The sequence below is a fragment of the Nematostella vectensis genome, chromosome 7 (genome assembly GCF_932526225.1).
Source record: "Nematostella vectensis chromosome 7, jaNemVect1.1, whole genome shotgun sequence".
Classification (NCBI taxonomy): Eukaryota; Metazoa; Cnidaria; class Anthozoa; order Actiniaria; family Edwardsiidae; genus Nematostella; species Nematostella vectensis.
This window is the reverse complement of record NC_064040.1, coordinates 13,579,767-13,598,660: the sequence shown is the minus strand read 5'-3', so window position 1 is coordinate 13,598,660 and position 18,894 is coordinate 13,579,767. Positions and strand designations below refer to the sequence as shown.

The 18,894-nt window shown below is 42.4% G+C and overlaps 1 protein-coding gene across 3 annotated transcripts in view; it reads left to right on the top strand.

Annotated features, from left to right (window-relative positions):
• The window catches only part of LOC5503271 (thyroid adenoma-associated protein homolog), a 36,841-nt gene that overhangs the window by 15,005 nt on the left and 2,942 nt on the right, over window positions 1-18,894 (top strand). For 2 of the 3 annotated variants that reach the window (XM_032371619.2, XM_032371618.2), the window contains exons 28-38: window positions 710-868; window positions 1,801-1,958; window positions 9,610-9,911; window positions 11,575-11,842; window positions 12,852-13,050; window positions 13,356-13,530; window positions 14,179-14,313; window positions 14,675-15,230; window positions 15,845-16,105; window positions 16,203-16,284; window positions 16,889-17,006. In XM_032371619.2, the coding sequence (XP_032227510.2) occupies window positions 710-868; window positions 1,801-1,958; window positions 9,610-9,911; window positions 11,575-11,842; window positions 12,852-13,050; window positions 13,356-13,530; window positions 14,179-14,313; window positions 14,675-15,230; window positions 15,845-16,105; window positions 16,203-16,284; window positions 16,889-17,006 (2,413 nt within the window). Of the gene's footprint in view, window positions 1-709; window positions 869-1,800; window positions 1,959-9,609; window positions 9,912-11,574; window positions 11,843-12,851; window positions 13,051-13,355; window positions 13,531-14,178; window positions 14,314-14,674; window positions 15,231-15,844; window positions 16,106-16,202; window positions 16,285-16,888; window positions 17,007-17,246; window positions 18,622-18,894 lie in introns of those variants that run through there. The other variant, XM_032371621.2, reaches the window with a different exon arrangement.

The window sequence follows — 18,894 nt, the reverse complement described above, 5'->3', positions numbered from 1 at the left end:
GTCATTGTGCGTATAGGACGTTCTATTGTTCTTGCAGAGCGTGTCACTGTGCGTGCAGAGCGTGTCGTTGATTATTTCCCATCATGCCTTCGGCTTGTTCAAAACTGTATCTGTTGTTGTCTAGTGTAGCAAAGCGTGTCATTGTACGTGCAAAGCGTGTCATTGTGCGTGCAGAACGTGTCATTGTACGTGCAAAGCGTGTCATTGTACGTGCAAAGCGTGTCATTCTACGTGCAAAGGGTGTCATTGTACGTGCAAAGCGTGTCATTCTACGTGCAAAGCGTGTCATTCTACGTGCAAAGCGTGTCATTCTACGTGAAAAGCGTTTCATTCTACGTGCAAAGCGTGTAATTGTACGTGCAAAGCGTGTAATTGTACGTGCAAAGCGTGTCATTGTGCGTGCAAAGCGTGTCATTGTGCGTGCAAAGCGTGTCATTGTGCGTGCAAAGCGTGTCATTGTGCGTGCAAAGCGTGTCATTGTGCGTGCAGAGTGTGTCACTTAGGTGCAGAGTGTGTCACTTTGCTTGGAGAGCGTGTCACAGTGTGTACAGAGCGTGTCACTGTGCGTGCAGACCGTGTCATTGTTTATGCAGAGCGTGTCGTTGATTATTTTCCGCAATGCCTTAGGATGGCACAAGTCATTTGTCTAGTGTAACAGGTAGCAGAGCGTGCAGGAGCAAAGCGCTGATTATTTCCCTTCATGCCTTAGGCTGGCTCAAGCCTGTTGTCTAGTGTAGCGGAGCGTGTCGCTGTGATGGATGAATCTCACGCTGACCCTTCCTCGCACTCCTTAGCGCTCATATCACCTGATGATATGACACTTATCGCTGACACGCTCATGAAGATTTGCACTCAATGCAGGCACTGGGTATGTTGCAAGATTTCATGTTGCAGTTGGTTACCTGATTTGATTTGAGTGTTTGTTTGTATCAATGAAAATGAAACTCTGAAATGCGCCAAAATTGACAATTTTTTGTCATCTTGTGTAGTTTATACTGTTCTGGTCGTGTCGTTGTCACTACAATTGGTCATTGTCATTGTTGTTCGTCGTCGGCGTATTTTGTTTTTGTTGTTGTTCTTCAGTCGTTGATGATAATGCCTTTGTTTTTGTTATTGTGTCATCTTCATTGTTGTTGTCGTCGTTGTCGTTCTTCTTACTGTTATCGTCGTTCTTTTTGTCGTCCTAGTTGCTAGTCGTCGTTGTAATGTTGTAATCAACGTTGCCTTTCGCTCATTTCGTTGTTGTTGATCGAATTATCGTAATTGTTGTTGTTGTCGTCCACGTTGTCATCATTGTCATAATAGTGTTACTGTTCTTGTCCTTAATATCGTTGTCGTCGTCCTACAAATTATTGTTGTCGTTGTAGTTGTTGTTCCTACACTTGTTATCTGGCCGCGTGAACGAATTTGCCCAAAGGCTTACCATCTTTCTGTTGTTATCATCAGAATTATTTTCCGTAAATGATCTATTACAAAATAAAGGTCGAATGAAATCTCATAAAGTTGTCTTTGATGTCAATAAATCGTAAAAAATCGAAATCTTATGGATTTCAATGGAAAGGGGGAAGGGGGGGTGGGGTAGGGGGAGGAAGAGAGACAGAGAGAGGTCTCTCTCTCTCTTTATGAGAACTTTCTTTATGAACTTTATGAGATTTTGTTTGACCTTTATTTTGTAAAAGATCATTTACGGGAAATAATTCTGATGATAACAAAGAGAGGATGGTAAGCCTGTGACATCGTTGTTGCCAAAGCTCTGCTCCCTTATTAGGGCATTCTCTATTGTTTCTGCTCCCTTATTAGGGCATCCTCTTGAGCTGTAAGGCAAGCCTTCTCCAGGTTTGTCGACTGCTGACAAACTCAACCATGCCATCAATCCAGACATTACCGAGGACCTGGCTGGATCACGTGATTGCTGCCATAGCAACAGACAAGGCTGGCTCATCGGTGACACGACGAAGGTACGTCACCATGCACGTTTGTTGCCTCCACAAAGATAATAAAATATGAGCATATGCTCTACTCAAAATTTAGATGTATTAAACAGCCTCAGCCTCTGTTAGCCGCCATTTTGTCATCCTAGCAAAGTACTTAACGTGAAAAAACATCCATTTCCATCGGATGATTTGAAAAATCCAATGCTATATTTTCGATGGGATTTGGTAAATAAAGTATAAAACTTTCTTTTTAGATGGTTACTTCGAGATTTTAGCACATTATGTGGCTTTCAATAATAAATTAAAACAATAACATGGTGTGGCTGACACGGGCTCTTTAAGGGGCGATCGAGTGGTTCCAAAAGTTGGAAAGGGAAGGGGGGGGGATAGAGGGGGGATTGTGGTTTCGGGTTTGACATAGAGTACAAGGGGGGTAGAGGGAGGATTGTGGTTTCGGGTGGTTTGGCATAGAGAAACAAGGGGGGAGGGGTAGAGGGAGGATTGTGGTTTCGGGTGGTTTGGCATAGAGTAACAAGGGGGAGGGGTAGAGGGTGGATTGTGGTTTCAGGTTTGACATAGAGTACAAGGGGGGTAGAGGGAGGATTGTGGTTTCGGGTGGTTTGGCATGGAGTAACAAGGGGGGAGGGGTAGAGGGAGGATTGTGGTTTCGGGTTTGGCATAGAGTACAAGGGGGTAGAGGGAGGATTGTGGTTTCGGGTGGTTTGGCATAGAGTAACAAGGGGGTAGGGGTAGGGGTAGGGGTAGGATTGTGGTTTCGGGTTTGGCATAGAGTACAAGGGGGGGGGGGCAAGCGCCTCTCCGTGCGCGGTCCCTGCTGCTAGAAAATAATTATAAATGTATCAAACGAGGCCTTATTGCTAATCCAGGTTTATTTTATTTATTTATTTATTTTTCTGAGTATATAGTTCATTTAACACATTTCTCATAGTTTTCCGAATCCCGTGGTATGTCCTGATTTATCATAGCTAACAACCAATCAGAAAGGGAGATTGAGCTCAAGTGTTGTAGAAATATGCTTTAAGGTAATTCCCTTGAATTGCACTGCGCACCCCTTCTGCGCATAGTGGCGCGCGCTGTTTGTTCGAATTTTCCGGTATAAAGTGCGCGCGCGCGCCACAGTTGACAAGAAAACACAGCAAAAGACGCGCATTTTTTACTTTAAATCGCTTTGACAGAAAAACGAAGTCGGTTACCCCCATTTTTTAATTGCTAAAATAGTTAAATATATACGGAAGAATGATATACTGAAAGAAGAAAAAAAGTTGGGTTGTAGAAGTTTTGTTATTTCTCTTAAAAGCCATTAAAATACTTCAAAATGGCGCTTTTTACCGTATGAATAGTGGCAAAAACAATGTCTTTTAGTGCGATCTCGTAAAATGTGATTTGTTTTGAACATTAGCTACTACGGGTTATTGTTTAGGAGATCGGGTTTTGGCAGCTCGACAAACAGAACTTAATTTTCTAAAGACTATAGGCACTCTTTTTGAAAACTAAGAGTTGGGATTTTTCCTTGCGCGATCAGTAAAAACGCGTCAACTCTACGCCCCTCTGTTGTGAAAACGAGAACGGTACCCCCATTTTTTTATTACATTTTTTGAAAGCCCTTAACTTCAATATTGTTTATGCCAAGTTTTAAAAAATTCTGGGTTGTAGAACTATTTCAAGGGAATTACCTTAATCAATAAGAAAAAAAAGTTTGAGAACATGAACGACCTAAGTCCTAGGATTAAGGAAGAACTTTTGAATGGTCCTCCTAAAGTCAGAATGGTTCACATTGCATATTTCGCTGTGATTTGACGTTAGAACAAAAGAGGAGTACCAGAAATAGGGGGCCAAACATTGAAAGCTGCGTTATGCATCGTTCGAGGTGCAACCGGTCTAAGGTATAGAAAAAAGAAAGAAATATTTGGAAGCGACGTTGTGCGCGTGCACACTTTCACACCTAGTGGCGCGCACAAAAACCGAGACTGCGATAAGCAATTTTTGACACATGAAACGTACATGGCTGTTTATTACTAGGTAGCTTTAGGCACTGCCTAAAAGCGGAGCCTGCGTGGACGCGCACATTCAGTCATACTTGTGTATGTGAAGGCCTTAACATATCGACCCCTCAACCGGCCTTCTACCGGCCTTGAGAAGTACCCACAAAAAAAATTCATAAATGCTAAATAAACACAACAACATGAAGATACTCAGGCATCAGTGTAAGGGAAAAATGTTCTTGAAGATATGCATCCAACCAAGGTGATAGCAACTACTCTTTAGCCAAATCATAGCTCAGGTTCTTTGCCCAATTTTAAATCATACAAGGAAAAAAAAAGCAGAATCACACCTAAGCTTGACAAAAAGCAATTGCTCTCAGGCAGGGAGGTTTGTTTTAAACACAAGACAAAAAACATCACATCACCCAATAACAGCAACATTTATCATCCTGGATGCTACTCACCTAAAGAAGCTGTTGTGCAGGAAAAATGCACTTCCACTAAATAGAGAGACCTTCAAGGCTCTGGAACCAGAGTATGTTTTTGTACGAAATAACTGCAGTTAAGTTGTTTGAGCCTACAGAGCTCTTTTTCTGGTGAAATGGTCTAATCAAGATATATTTTGTTGTTCAAATCCATACGAAAAGCACCATAAAATGTGAGTATATTGTTTACTTCCATTCAGCATTCTCACTTCCGGTTCTCACTTTTCATAAAACTTAAAAAAACTGATAGAGAAATCACTGTCTTCTTGAAAATGACAAAATTGCCCCTCCCCCCTGAGTCTCAGATTTTTGGCACACCCCTGAAAAAGTTATTTGCTTGACATAAGGGATATATGTGCCAAGTTTGGTGCTTCTACTAAAAAGTGCACAAAAAAAGTGCTTAACCACCCTACTATACCGAGTTTTGTTGTCACATGATGTTTTTTAAATAAATATATATTTTTATTTTGATGACGTCATTGATGACGTCACATTCACCTGACCATATTGGTGCACCCCCCATAACATCTTCGTGACACATACCAAGATTGGTTGTTATATGATGTTTTGTTTATGATATATGCACCCCCCTTGACACAAAAATGACACCTGCCAAGTTTGGTTGTGAAACAATGTTTCTTTCAAGAGATATGAATGTTTTTGCTTTTAACCACGTTTTTTGCATTAAGGGAGGTCATCGGTAACGTTACACAACACGTGACCATATTGTTGCATCCCCTTGACGCCCACATGACACCTACCGAGTTTGGTTGCCATACGATGTTTCCTTCGTGAAATATAAATATTTTTTTATTTCGATGACGTCAGCATATTTTTGCTTCTAGTGACGTCATCGTTGACGTCACAATCACGTTACTATACAGGTGCACCCTTCTTGTTACATACATGACACATACCAAGTTTGGTTGTCAATGTTTCGTTTAGGAGATATGAATATAGATATGACATCGGGATAGTTTTTCTTAAAGTGACGTCATCGATAACGCCACGTATCACGTGACCAGATCTGCCGGGGTTTTTTAAAGAATATAGCATTCTCGGATAGTTCAAAAGTGTATCTATGTGTAATTATTTTATTGGTGAGACTTTTTGAGAATATCGCAAATCGTCCAGGCTCCAGGGGCGGGCGACATCACAGGATACCCGCGCGGTGACAAAAAAACTGTGTCGGATAGTTATATAAGTACCATTTCTGCGCCGCTATTACCATGTGCGGCGCTGGCGTGGGCTTTGTTCGAAGCTCATAAATGTAGTTTCACCATGCCGCTACGTCGAGCGAGTACTTGCGTAAAGACCTGTTTCAGTCATATATTTGTCTCTTTGTATAGTGGTTTGGAAGACGAGCGGTATGCCCTCCATCGTTACAGAAGGAGAAATTGGCATTAGTTTTCAAAGTTTCTCTTTTAAAATACCGTCAAATTGAGTATCTAAAATTCGTTCTTATTCAATACTGATTCCCTCGTCGCCCTAACACTAGTTGTAGGTAGCAGAGGACGTGGATTAGGCGATGGATCCTTAGAGGCAATAGCGCAACTATGCTCTAAACATTATGATGGAAATTATAGCGTTAAAATAGAGATAAATCAATTGTGAAGTTTCCATTGTAAGAACCATTCCCAGAGGGCACCTTTCTATTCTGCTCTGTTTTCATCATGATTCGTTCAACATACTTTTTCAAACCTTGTGTTGATTTATAGCTTGCAAACAAAAGAAGCTTTTATGACGCGACTCAGGTTCTTACACCAGGACAGAGCTTTTTGTCGATTTTCGTGTGCTACAAGTTGGAGTATTGATAAGTGTTTTTGTGAATTCACAAAAAAACCATTGCGGTTCATTAGGCTCCACGTAAATGCAGCCGCTATTACCATTGTTTTCGCTGGTAATTTAGCATTGCAAATGAAGAAGCTTAGCTTCTGTAATGACATGGAAACGCGACAATATGCGTATATATCTTTTAAATATAAGGTTAGAACGACAGAATACTATCAGAAATAGAGGGCCCATCCGAGTTTTAAACATTGATTTGCAACGTTATGCATCATTTGGGATGTAACCGGTCTCAGCTATCGAAAAAAAAACATGATGACATTTTTTAAAGCGATATTGCGCGCGTGCGCACTGGCTTTCTAAGTCGCATGAAAACGGACAGAACTACGGTGACGAATATCAAAAGTAAATTAAGCATGTGGATTTTCTCTATCAAAAGCTTTACTCTCATTTGTGCAGTGACTTCACTGTTTATAATAATATTTATATCGAGCCAAGAAAATGCTTACACTGCCACGGTAGAGCCTTCGGTTTTTGGCGGTATGCTTTCACAGAACCTAACTCCTGTAGCTACCACGGAGACGCCAGGAAATCATAAGGTTACGGTTTTTCTACGTCTGACGAGCAACGAAGAGCACAAACGCCGTTTGTTTTGCTATTTTATGAGGACGTTTGTACTTTACTGGCCGACATATCTGCCGGGCAAAACTGTGCTTGTGTTTGACCAGGAATCCGAACAGGACCACAACTTTGGCTTCGAAATGGTAAACATGACAACAAACAGATTTCCACATCACAAGTTTGAAGTGAAGTATGAACCGCTACCCAACAAGTCCGCCTTGGAGTTTTCAGGTTCGCCAAAGCCACCAGGATACAACCGGCAACTGTGGAGTAGCTTTTTTATTGATAAATACACTGATGATGATATTATAGCATGGATGGACAACGACGCGGCCTACGCCATCCCAGTGACTGCATCTTCAATATTCAATGGTGACAAACTACGCGCAATGGGTAGCGAGTGCAGTATGTCAATAAGTTGGGTTCAAACATGGGCCACGACCACTGAGTTGGCGCTTGGAGTTCCAATGATTGCGGATTTTATGACTTATTTTCCCGTTTATATTTATCGTGACACTTTCACAAACTGCCGAAATCACATTCTTAAAAGATTCAAGACAAACGACTTCGTAGAAGCTTTCAGGGGTTTTTACAAGGGGTACATATCACCCGTTTGTATTATTTTAAGCTATGCTTGGCATTTTGAGCGTGATCGTTACGACTGGAGTTTCAAAATGTGTTCCAACCTTGCAGAATACAACAAAAAGTTATCAAAAGATTCCCAAATCCCGCCCGAGAACGCCAAAGTGTTTTTACCACAGCCACAAACAGCTTTCCATTACCGCGACTACGTAGATTTTCTAATGTCAAATATTCGCATAAGCTACTGTCTTGCTAAAGAGTCTGAGGCACAGTCAATAGTCAAATGTCCAGCACGGAATGTGTCTATGGACAGAAGCTTGATTCTCTTTCATCACGATCTTCAAAGAGTGGAGAGTCCCTTTGATACCCCGTGCGCTGGCGAACATCGGGCCGCTTGTTTAAAAATCCTGCAGGAATATTTCCAAGATGTTAAACGGGAGTTGGAACAGGGAGTTAGGACTTTGGAGTGGCAGAGTGTGGAAACAGTGGACGAAATAGCTAAACAAAACGGCATCCAGTGCTCCGCACTTCTTTGAATAATGCGCAGTTTTTTTTTTGCACTTAATGATCTAAATAAGCGGTATTAAAAAAAAGGATTAAAAAATGGGGGAAATGTTTCCCTAGCAAAGAAATACCATTTAAAATTTTTTAGAAGGTGGAGCGTTCATTTTTGTGGCACATTTGATCCATATTAAAAGACCATCAGCGGTAGAAATCAAAAGTTGAAAAAAAAACTATTAGAAATAAAATATAAATGGTATAAAAAGATATTACATTTCCTCAAAAAAATGTAATAACTGTTTATATTATATGAAAATCAGAATAATTATTAACTGCAAGTAACCTCTCTATTGCTTTCATTTTGGGTATAAATAAATTAAAGTTGTTAGTTTTTGTTGTTGTTGAAAAGCGAAGCTTTCCTGAAGTGTGACAAAACGCTCGGAATTACTTTTTAGTCGTAGTAAGTCGCAATGGAAAGCATTGAAATAATAAAAATAAGAATTTCTATCGCTTCATGTTTCTAGATATATTGATAAAATCGTCTTTATTTCCTAGGATAACATTTTCTTGGGTAATTTAGTATTTTCAAGACATCGGGAGGCGGTGGATGTCCCAATGGGAATGCTGAGCTTCAGCTAAGTATAGAGAACAAAGAGGATAGAATGTATAAAAAAGGCATATTTGAAATTTTAACAACTTTCGGACGATTATATTAAAATCTGTGAAGCCGAATCACTGGAATATATAATATTTATTGCTTGCAGCCGAAGTGTCACAAAGACATGGGAATAAACTCTTGTTATAAAGCGAAACGAGCATTGAGGCGCGAAGGGCGCCAGCTCCAATCTCTTATAAATTACAGCACCAACAGCGCTGATGAAAAGCTAGCCGGACGCCATCCCAGCAATGCTGGCACTGTTGAACTGCGTCTTTTTAAGTGCTGTGAAGCTCTTTACCATTTTCTTTTTCTTGTGGTCAACCGGGGTTGACGCTGTTTGCACGCGCTCAAGGTATTTGCCGGTGAAGCGAGGAAAAAATGGTTGTACACACTTTGAATTATCAAACAGTTTATAAAGCCAATTAAGAAAACAAAGCTTATTTTAAATAGTTATTCACAAACCTGTTTAAGGTGGCGGGTTACAATTTTTTTTAGTTTAACAGTTCATCTTCAATTCCCTGTAGGTTACTTGTTTTGAGAATAATTTTCGTAGTTTTTTCAACCTTTTTCCTTAATCAGATGTCATATATTAACTACTCTTTAAAGAAAAATTTCAAAGTTTTATGCAAGTTTAGACTTAAACTTGCCCTGCGAAATACAGAGGTCTTGAAAAAACTGTATTCTGTCAGTATTTTCAAGGCCGAGTTCACGTTATTTCCCGATACGGACCGACCCTTAGCTGGTAAATAACATATAAATCTTACACGTGAGACGAGACGGTTTGCTGCCTTTTTTTATCCCAAATAAACTTTCAGCAAACTTGAAATTATCGCGCGTGTTGCAAAATCATTTTGGCGGGAAATTGTCAAAACACAGGGAGTTTGAAGCCGATTTTCCGTTAAGTCAGGCTAAGTTCAAACGTCGTATTATCCATGAGCCGTATTCAATACAATTGCGTACAAATGATTCAAGTCGATTGTTTCATCTTCATTGCTGCTGTCTTACGTGAAAACCACAATATTTTATTCTTTTTACAGCGCCGGGCTACCTGTGCTCACTGCGACCGTCCTTGCTTGTGAATCGCCCGCGAGCAGGCTCCCCCTTGTTCAGCGGTGCATCGAGACGCTAATTGATCTCGCTTACTCTCCCCTCCCTGACGTCATAGACGAGACTACAGACCTCCCCCAGGTACACGCCATCAACATCCTGCGCGCGCTCTACCAAGACACGAGCCTGTCTGCCGAGGTGCTCATGTTTGCCGCGCGTGGCGTCATTCTCGCTATCACGGGTTTCCTGTCTCCCTCGTGGGCCGTGCGGAATGCCGCTACCCAGCTTTTTGGTGAGTCTTCCAGCGAAGTTTTATAAACGTCGCATAAGATTTATTATATATTTGGCACGTCTGATGGTGCAAAAAGTCGAGCTGAAGCGGTATACCATGGCAAATGCCCCCCCTCCCCTCTCTGGTAAACTCCCCCTTTAAAGTCACATGCATGCGTGTAAAATGAAGTCCAGCAATGTCAGAGCCAAGCTTTGGTAACCTATACTGGATAATTGTTTTGATTTATCCATATTGTTGGAGATGCGTGGTTACTTTCGGTCGTAGAACCTTTATTGAAATAGGTGTATACAGCTATTTCAATAAACGTTGTCTAAGAGCGCTCTGCCGCACGCGCCCATACCGCGAGGTGGTATGGGTAATAAATGTTGTTTCAGGTTTTCCGTTTGTTTTGAGGGCATAAATATGCCGTAGTCTTAAAGTAAAGAACCTCGCTGGCGAGGTATCTGGATTGTACAGTTTCTTGGATTTTCTATCGAAGACACTGGCATTTTTTTTCTATGTGCCGCGTACAATTGTAAAATGTATCTACAAAAATAGGGAGAAAACATTTGAGAATTCAAAGAGCCAGACGTAAATATACTCTGAAACGGATTCTGTCTGATACATTTCAGCCGTTTTTCTTCAAACGACAACCTGAAAACTCAAAGTTTCCTGGTGTAAGCGAGGACGGGAACGTGTGCGCTGAACTAGAACTTTTGCTAACAGGTTTTCTTTCAGTGTAACTACGGAGTCCCCATTTGACACCTCTTACTGGATAGGTGCCAAACCTGCTTTCATTGTTTAAGGACGTGCAGATATATATTTAGAAAATTATAAGACTGTACTGCCATCCTGATAGCGTTCAACGAAGTTTGTGTCGGCGGTGAAGGATGGCAGAGCTTGAAACAACATATATTACCCATACCACCTCGCGGTATGGGTGCGTGCGGCAGAGCGCTCTTGACAACGTTTATTGGAATAGCTGAGTTGATTGACAAAACGTTGTCGTCAACCAGCTTCGCGACTACGCGACAAGCCCGCATGTAAGCATGGGTAAAAACCACTGAAGCGCCTGGCTGCATATTATAGCCACCGCGTCTAAGCGTCATGCGGTTATGCGGTTATACAGTAAATTTATTCACTCACAGAACATAATTTGTACAATGCAAGGGCTGGAGGAACAGGGTTTGTGATGCTAAATTCTGATAATTATCCACAAAATTCCCTCTAATTTGGCTAAACTTTGCCTTGTTTCCAGCGCGATCTCCGTGTTTACTTAGAAAACTTGGTTAAGTTACGTTGCGTAATCCTAGCTACTACCTCGTGGCGCGTGGACAGTTCCTGGCGCGCTAGCTAAGATCTTACAGACTAAAATTTTTTTTGTTAAGTTTCGGGAGAGAAGTGGTTTCGGCTACCGCGTCATGGACAATTCGCGCCCCACGGAAAGAACGAGTGCAAGGCTGGGGCGTGTCTGAATAGAGACACAGAATAAACATATGGCCAATAAATACTGATTGCCGTATCACCACAGCTGATCATCTACTATGATGTCCATGTGTACAGGGTGCGGTAAGGAGTTGCTGTAGGCTGGAGGAGCATGGATATTGTGTGCAAAGACAACACCTCTTTTTCGCTGTTACTCCTCGCATTGCGCCTGATGTATTATTCCGCTTGCCTTTGATAGGGTCTTTGGTTCTTCGTATCTTCGGCCATAAGCAAGGGCAACAGGACGACAGTCAGTTTAACTCTATCAGCGCACGAGATTTTTTCACTCGTTTCCCCTCCCTGCGTCAGTTCTTCTTGCGGCAGTTACGAGCGACTGCGTCGCCATCATCCAGCGGCTCACTAGACATCACTCATGCCTGTCACGCAACTCGCTTGGGCCCTGAGCTTTTTCCGATATTGTCCATGTTGTCGAAACTACGATCTGCTAGGACAGTCGAGGAAGAAAGGTATCTAAAGTCTAGCCGAGATCTATGGGTTTACTGTTATTTTATGTCACTAGTGGTTGAACTGCAATGATATGCTGCCATTCGGTAAAGCATAGAGCTAAAAAGAGCACCATGGATTAATTGAGGAGAATTTCGCATGAAATCCGCTCATCCCGATTCATACGTCGCAAATCAAAAATACGTACCGATTCATACGACGCAATTTAAAAATAAGGCCCAATTCATACGTCGCGTTCCTGTCTTGCCGAATCAATCATGTATTTGTAAGACAGGCAATGTTTACTTGACAAGTGCAAAAAATTGGCTCTTTTAGTTTTTCCGATGAAAGTAGTTCGTAGATCCCCTTTTCTTATGCTTGCGGACTATTAAAAACGCTGCTGTTAATACCCTGGTCCGTCTCTTTCTCTTTGTCAGAGGCACCTTGTGTTGGCAAGCTTTGTTTATTGTTTTGTATCGCCGCTGTCTAAAGGTATAACCGGCTCATCGCACGGAAAACTTGTCAAGTAAAAGTTGCTCGTGTGGACAGCACGTCTAAACGAACGATAAGAATCGTCAAGTAAAACTCATCAAGTAAAAATTGCCCGTGTAGACGACACTTTAGAATCGGCGCCGCAGAAGCGCGACGTATGATTCTGGCTTTAGTAAGATGCAAAGAGTTGTCACTTTACCGGCCTAATCAGGTCCGTACCCAGGATTTTTCTTGGGGGGATGCGAAATCCGAAAAAACTGGACCTACCTTTTCCGGGGGGGGGGGGGGGGGAACCATCCCAGAAAGAACAAAAAGGGATTTTCTTTATGCGTTGCAGTATCTCCACGGGACGTTTATTGTCGGATTTGGCTACATACCAGAGTGATCTAGATTATGTTTTATAGTTTGTCTACAAATAGCACGTTTATTGGGATCCAAAAGTGGACCTTCGGCCGTTGTGCGGGGGATGCGTTCGCACCCCCTGGGTACGGGTCTGCTAATATATATGGAGAAAAGTATTGAGCACGTATTGTCCTTTAGTCTTCTTGTAGAGTTTATCCCCTTGCTGAAACCAATGTCCTCGAGCCCAGTCTACGCTGTGCGCTCCTTGGCTGCGCAGGCCTTGGTACCGTTTGTACCCATAAATGGAGTGGTAGAGATGATTGCTGAGCTTCTGAACTCTCTGCCCGTCCCTCCGCAGGCTATTTCCCAAAATGCCATTCATGGAACACTTCTTCAGGTGAGTATGACAGAAAACCTTTAGCCTTGTTGTATGTGTAGACCCGACTCTACCTGGGCTCCACTTCTTTGTATCGCTTGAAAACGCCGGCATTCATTGCCAAGCAATGTTCAGTTAAAGGGAAAGGAAATCTGCCAAGTAAGCGTAGGTCATATTTGTGGAAGCCGAAAACGTAGTTCAGTTGCGGAGTCCATTTCCTAACCATAACCCAGTTGCGCTAACCCTCACCCTAGGTCCCGTTTTAGCCTCCGTGTATATTGGAGATCTGAATTCCTTTCTCTTTGTGTACTTCTTTTCCTTCGAAGGTTCGCAAACTCGCATCGGCTTCACGTGAGTCTTCTGTTCTCCGTGGGGCTTACTGTGTCGTTCATGCTCTGCGTAAACACGAATGGCTTGGGACTGCGCATAACGCATGCGCCGTAACAAGGGAAGAATACTTGCGCATCGTCATGGAGATAATACCGCTGGTCACCCTACAAGGTGATTTGTTACACTGAGTCAAACCAATTGCCATTTGTGTTACGTTAAGTTAAACTGAACAACAGAGAACAAGGGTATTAGATGCTTGGCGAATAAACCTTTGTATTACTTTTTACTATGTACTGACTACCCAATAGGCGGCTTGCGCTAAGAAATCACGTTTCTTTTTGGGCGGCAAACTTTCAAACTCCCGTTTTTTCGTGGCAAAATAACGACAACTTATTAAGCCCCTGAGAATCAGCCGGAAAGTTCCTTTCTCAGAAAGGGCTTGTTTTCCATTTTATTTTTGTCGTCGCTCTTTGGCGCGACGGGCGCAGCCATTTCTGTGTTTATTTTTGCTTGAATTTGCCACTTAAAAAGTTGCCTATGTGTAAATACTGACTGCGCCACACCTTTTGTCAACTTTTGCTCTTTAGTTAGTAAGAAGAAGAACTGCCGTACGTCCACGAAGATGATATTATTTGTCCCGGTGTATTTCAATTTTTGATTATCGCTCAAATCAGAGCTATTTGATTTATTGATGCATTCGGTACTGTTTGTGAAGTCATTTCGTTGCATGTTGTTGTAAGGGATCTTAGTCGTACTCGATGCTAGTTTTACTTATCTATATTTGACGAGTTTAACGTATTTTCCACGTGACTTGAATAGCTTGTGACGCAGCCGACCTCGTGCAAGACCTCGCCCCTCCGATGTCACGTGGTATAATTCCTGGAAATCCTAATCTCCAGCATGAACTTGCTAGGATTAACATTTGTTTGCTGTTTGATCTCTTCTGGGCACAAGGTAGGAAGAGAGCGTCGGGTGTGGTAGAGGGGGGAGCTGGTAGGGAGATGCTTTTATGGGGAAGAAGAGGGGGCAAAACGGGAGGGCTATAACGGGGGGAAACCTAAATGTTCTTTTCTTTTCTGTGTTCTCTACATAACTGTGTTTTGTACGCGACTAAGGGCTGGCTAAACTAGGAGACATGTCGAGAGAGACATATAGGGCGCGACAAGAAAATGTTTCTCAACTAACCAAAAAACATTTTCTTTGTCGATGCTACAAGATTTGGCGCGCGCAAATATGATTATCGAGGTGGCTAAACTAGGAGTCATGTCGCACTCGGTTAGCCAGGCCTTTTATTGCTATGTCTTCTATTATCCAGGGCAGCTAAGCAGTGAAGAAATAACAAGAAGAACAAAAGTTCTGTTGGCAACACCCGACATCGATTCAAAGATTGCCATCTTGGAATATCTCCGCACAAATCTTGACCTAGAAGGTTCAATAAAAGGCCCTCTAGCAGTGGAAATAGCATCGCTTATCGTTCACGAGGAAAGCCAGCAATGTCTTTTGGTTGAGCTGGACGTTTTTACCGCCTTGAATACCGACGAGTGTCATGTTCCTGATTCCATGGCAAGGGCTGTATGGAAGACTTGTATATCTCACTCTAACACCCCAAAATCCATCGCCGTTTCTTCCCGGAGTATACCAGTGTGCAGTATTTTGTTAAGAAGGGAACTTAGCCATTGTCATGGTAACCCATGCGACAGAATGGTCTGTGAATGGTCCGAGCAAATTGCCCGGGCCTGCCCACCGGACTGTCCGGAGCCAATGCGCATGGGCGCGGCTAGGGGACTGGAGATTGTGGGTCAGGCTGTACTGAAGGTTGGAGTTTCTAGAGATGAGACTGGGAACCAAAGACTTTTGGACGCTTGTGTTAGGTGAGTTTCAAACACGAGGTTCCGCTATAAAAGCTCATCCCAGCCCCGGGCTCAAGAGCAATCAGTTATCAATCAGCCGTCGATGGGTCAACATATCAGGACAAGTGCTCTGAGCGTTAAATTTAACTTTCATATTCTTAACCAAATTAAATATAATTCCTAGACTTGTCCACCTAAAACTTTTCTATCTAGTATAGTATGGTAAAACATAATGCCATTCTAAACTGTTCGCGCTAAAAAAATACGAACATTTTTATCATAGCGGGAGAATAATTCATGCTCATTAGTTAGATTATGGATAGCACACAATTTAATATTATGCTCCGAAAACGTGAGTGGACAGCAAATCACTAATTTATCAATCTCTTAACACAACCGTCTTGTTACCTGTGCAAAAATAGTTTTACTCCAACCGACTGAGGCTCAGAAATAAGCAATTTTAGAGAAGACTTAATATTTGTGAGTGCTAGCGTGGCAGTGATCAGACGGTAGGACGGGCGGACGGACGGACGGACGGACTGCTAGAAAAGGCTGACAGACGGGTGGATAAACGGGCAAAAAAGACAGACATATGGACATATGAATAAACAGAAAAACTCTTTTTTCCTTACTAGTGTGTTCAGAGCTGGTGTGATGCTGATGGAAGATGAGGAGGAAGACATACGAACAATTGCCGGACAATTCAGCGCACAACTCGCACACTCATCGCCCATAGCAACGCCCTCAAGTATCAACAGTTCTGTCGCCATGGAGACAATTTTCGACTTTATGGCTAACAATTTTTGGTGGTGTCAATCGCTTTGGGTAACTATGGAGACCATGGTGGCTGGCACTCGGAGGGCGGCAGTTGAGATAGAAGAATACAAGAAGTCGAGGTAAAAGAAGTGATACGACATGAACTTGATCGGGCGTTCTGAAGAAAAACTTTCTTGATCATGTGTTCTATCGATCTACGGTCTTTTCTTATTTCAGACCCGCTCTGTTCGAGTCAGAAGACACTAATCAATATGCCGAACCATTTGTTACCGCGCAACTCGCGAACTTTCATCTCAAGGTAAGACCATTTAATACCGCACAACTCGCGAACTCTTATCTCAAGGTAAGACCATTTAATAGCGCGCAACTCGCGAACTCCCATCTCAAGGTAAGACCATTTAATACCGCACAACTCGCGAACTCACATCTCAAGGTAAGACCATTTAATATCGCACAATTCGCGAACTCTCATCTCAAGGTAAGACCATTTAGTACCGCACAACTCGCGAACTCTCATCTCAAGGTAAGATCATTTAGTACCGCACAACTTGCGAACTCTCATCTCAAGGTAAGACCATTTAATACCACATAACTCGCGAACTCACATCTCAAGGTAAGACCATTTAATATCGCACAATTCGCGAACTCTCATCTCAAGGTGAGACCATTTAATACCGCACAACTCGCGAACTCACATCTCAAGGTAAGACCATTTGTTGCCGCGAAACTCGCAAACTCTAATCTCAAGGTAAGACCATTTGTTACCGCGCATCTCGCGGACTCTCATCTCAAGGTAAGACCATATTTGTTTAGCTTCAGTTTTAGTATGACTGACATCTTTAAGAGATCTAGATCTTCCCCAATAGAAAAGAAAAAGACTAAAGAAACCTTCACGCCCTTAGGTGATTACAGACCTCATAAACGTCAAAGGGAAGAGTGACATCATTTCCCTATTCTCTGATTGGCTGGCCGGTATCGGCGAGAAGCTTTTGTCTGACGTCACTTCCGCCCGTACTTCTGGTAAGGATTGTAACTTAGCGTCTCTGGACAACCTTATGACTCTTATGATCTTTACGTCATGAGTGGCATGAGATAGAGACGTGTATTGTCTAAAGAGCTCCTGAAAATTTTCTCAAAATTCATAGTTCTAACCGTTTATTGAACCTTTGGTTCTGAGTTCTAGTTATTATATCATATAGTTCATCTTCCTGCATTATTAAGCAAAATGCGTCGAGTGAAATCACTCTCTGAACTTGGCAGCGTGAAGATGAAGCAATTTTCTCGACACCTGCGTTTCGAAAGAACGAAGATCTTATCTTGCTTGAAGATAGCAGAGACGTCTCTAGTCTGGACAAATCTGCACTGCAATCAGAGCTTCACCGACTAGGAATGAAGACATCGGGGAACAAACCTTCACTCAACGATCTCAAACAGGCGATTCTCAAGTCCCGCCAAAAAACAACAATAGCGCCCGACCTTCCCTCTTCTTCTTCTTCCTCCTCAACTACTCAAGTCAAGCCTGTCGACTACATCGACCTCGAAGATAAGTCTACCTGCTCTTGCCAACTCATCGTTGCTAATCTTAAATCTCAAACTGACGAAATCAAAGCAATAATTGAACCCCGAAATATTGAAAACTCTACTCAACAGACCCAAACTTTGGTCGAACTTCGAGAGGAAAACAACAAACTCCGAGCTCATCTTTCTTCCATCCAGAGCGAAATATCCACTGTCATAGAAGAAAGAGATTCACTAAAGCTTGCTCTTCTGATTCTAGCCAAAGATCTGCACAGCTCTCCAGATCCCGATCGTCGGGCTACCATTAACCGACCACCGAGCAATACCGTTGACAGCCATCATTTAATCAACCAAGTGACCGAAGTACCAACACCGGCAAATTATAGCGGATCTAAAACTCAGGGTAAAAAGAAGTCCAAGAAGAACAAGAAGTCTAATCAACTACAGACTCCAACGGACGATAATAGTCCTGACCAACGACCGGTTCCATCACAGCCTGAGCGCGACCGACGGCGTAAGGTTGTTATAGCCGGCGATTCTATGGTCAAGTTCGTCAAGGGCTGGGAACTATCTAACTCTGACCAGAAAGTGTCTGTAATGCCATTTCCAGGAGCGAAAGTATCCGCGATGGATCACTGTATCAAACCGATTGCCGAGGTAAAAACCCGACAAACTTATATTACATGTTGGAACCAACGACTTGAGGTCTCTCGAGCCTCAGCAAATTGCTGACTCCGTTACGGATATTGGCCACGAAGTTCTAAACACAAGCCCTAGCACTGATGTTATTATCTCTGCAATAATTCACCGATTCCCCAGAACTATAGTCAATAGATCATTTAAGAATTTCAATGAAACCAGTCTCCTTAATGAACTCAAAAACAAAGAATGGAATGACATCGCACCGTTGACTGATCCTAATGACACGTGGGAAAAATGGAGAACCCTTTTCATTAGCTGCCTCGATAAACACGCTCCACTCCGCCGTAAAAGAACAGGGGAAAAAAGTTCTCCTTGGATTGACTACGATCTAATTAGGAAAATTTACAAACGTGATTTTCTTAAAAGGAAGGCAGAACAACACGGAGATTAAACTAGTTGGAGTCAATACAAAAAAGAAGAAAAGAAACTCTGTCAAAAATGCTATCGAAACAGCCAAACGGAAATATTTTACCAGTAATTTAGAAGATAATAGGGATGATATGCGCAAGACCTGGAAAATTTTAAACGAACTGAGCTCACGTGGGAAAAAAACGTGTAACATTGCTGAGCTTAAAGTTAACTTTTTCATCCGCCTGTGATATCGCTGAGAAATTCAATCACCATTTTGCAAACACTGGCAAAAATTTGGCGAGTGAAATCCCCAGCACAGATACCCCACCCGAATCCT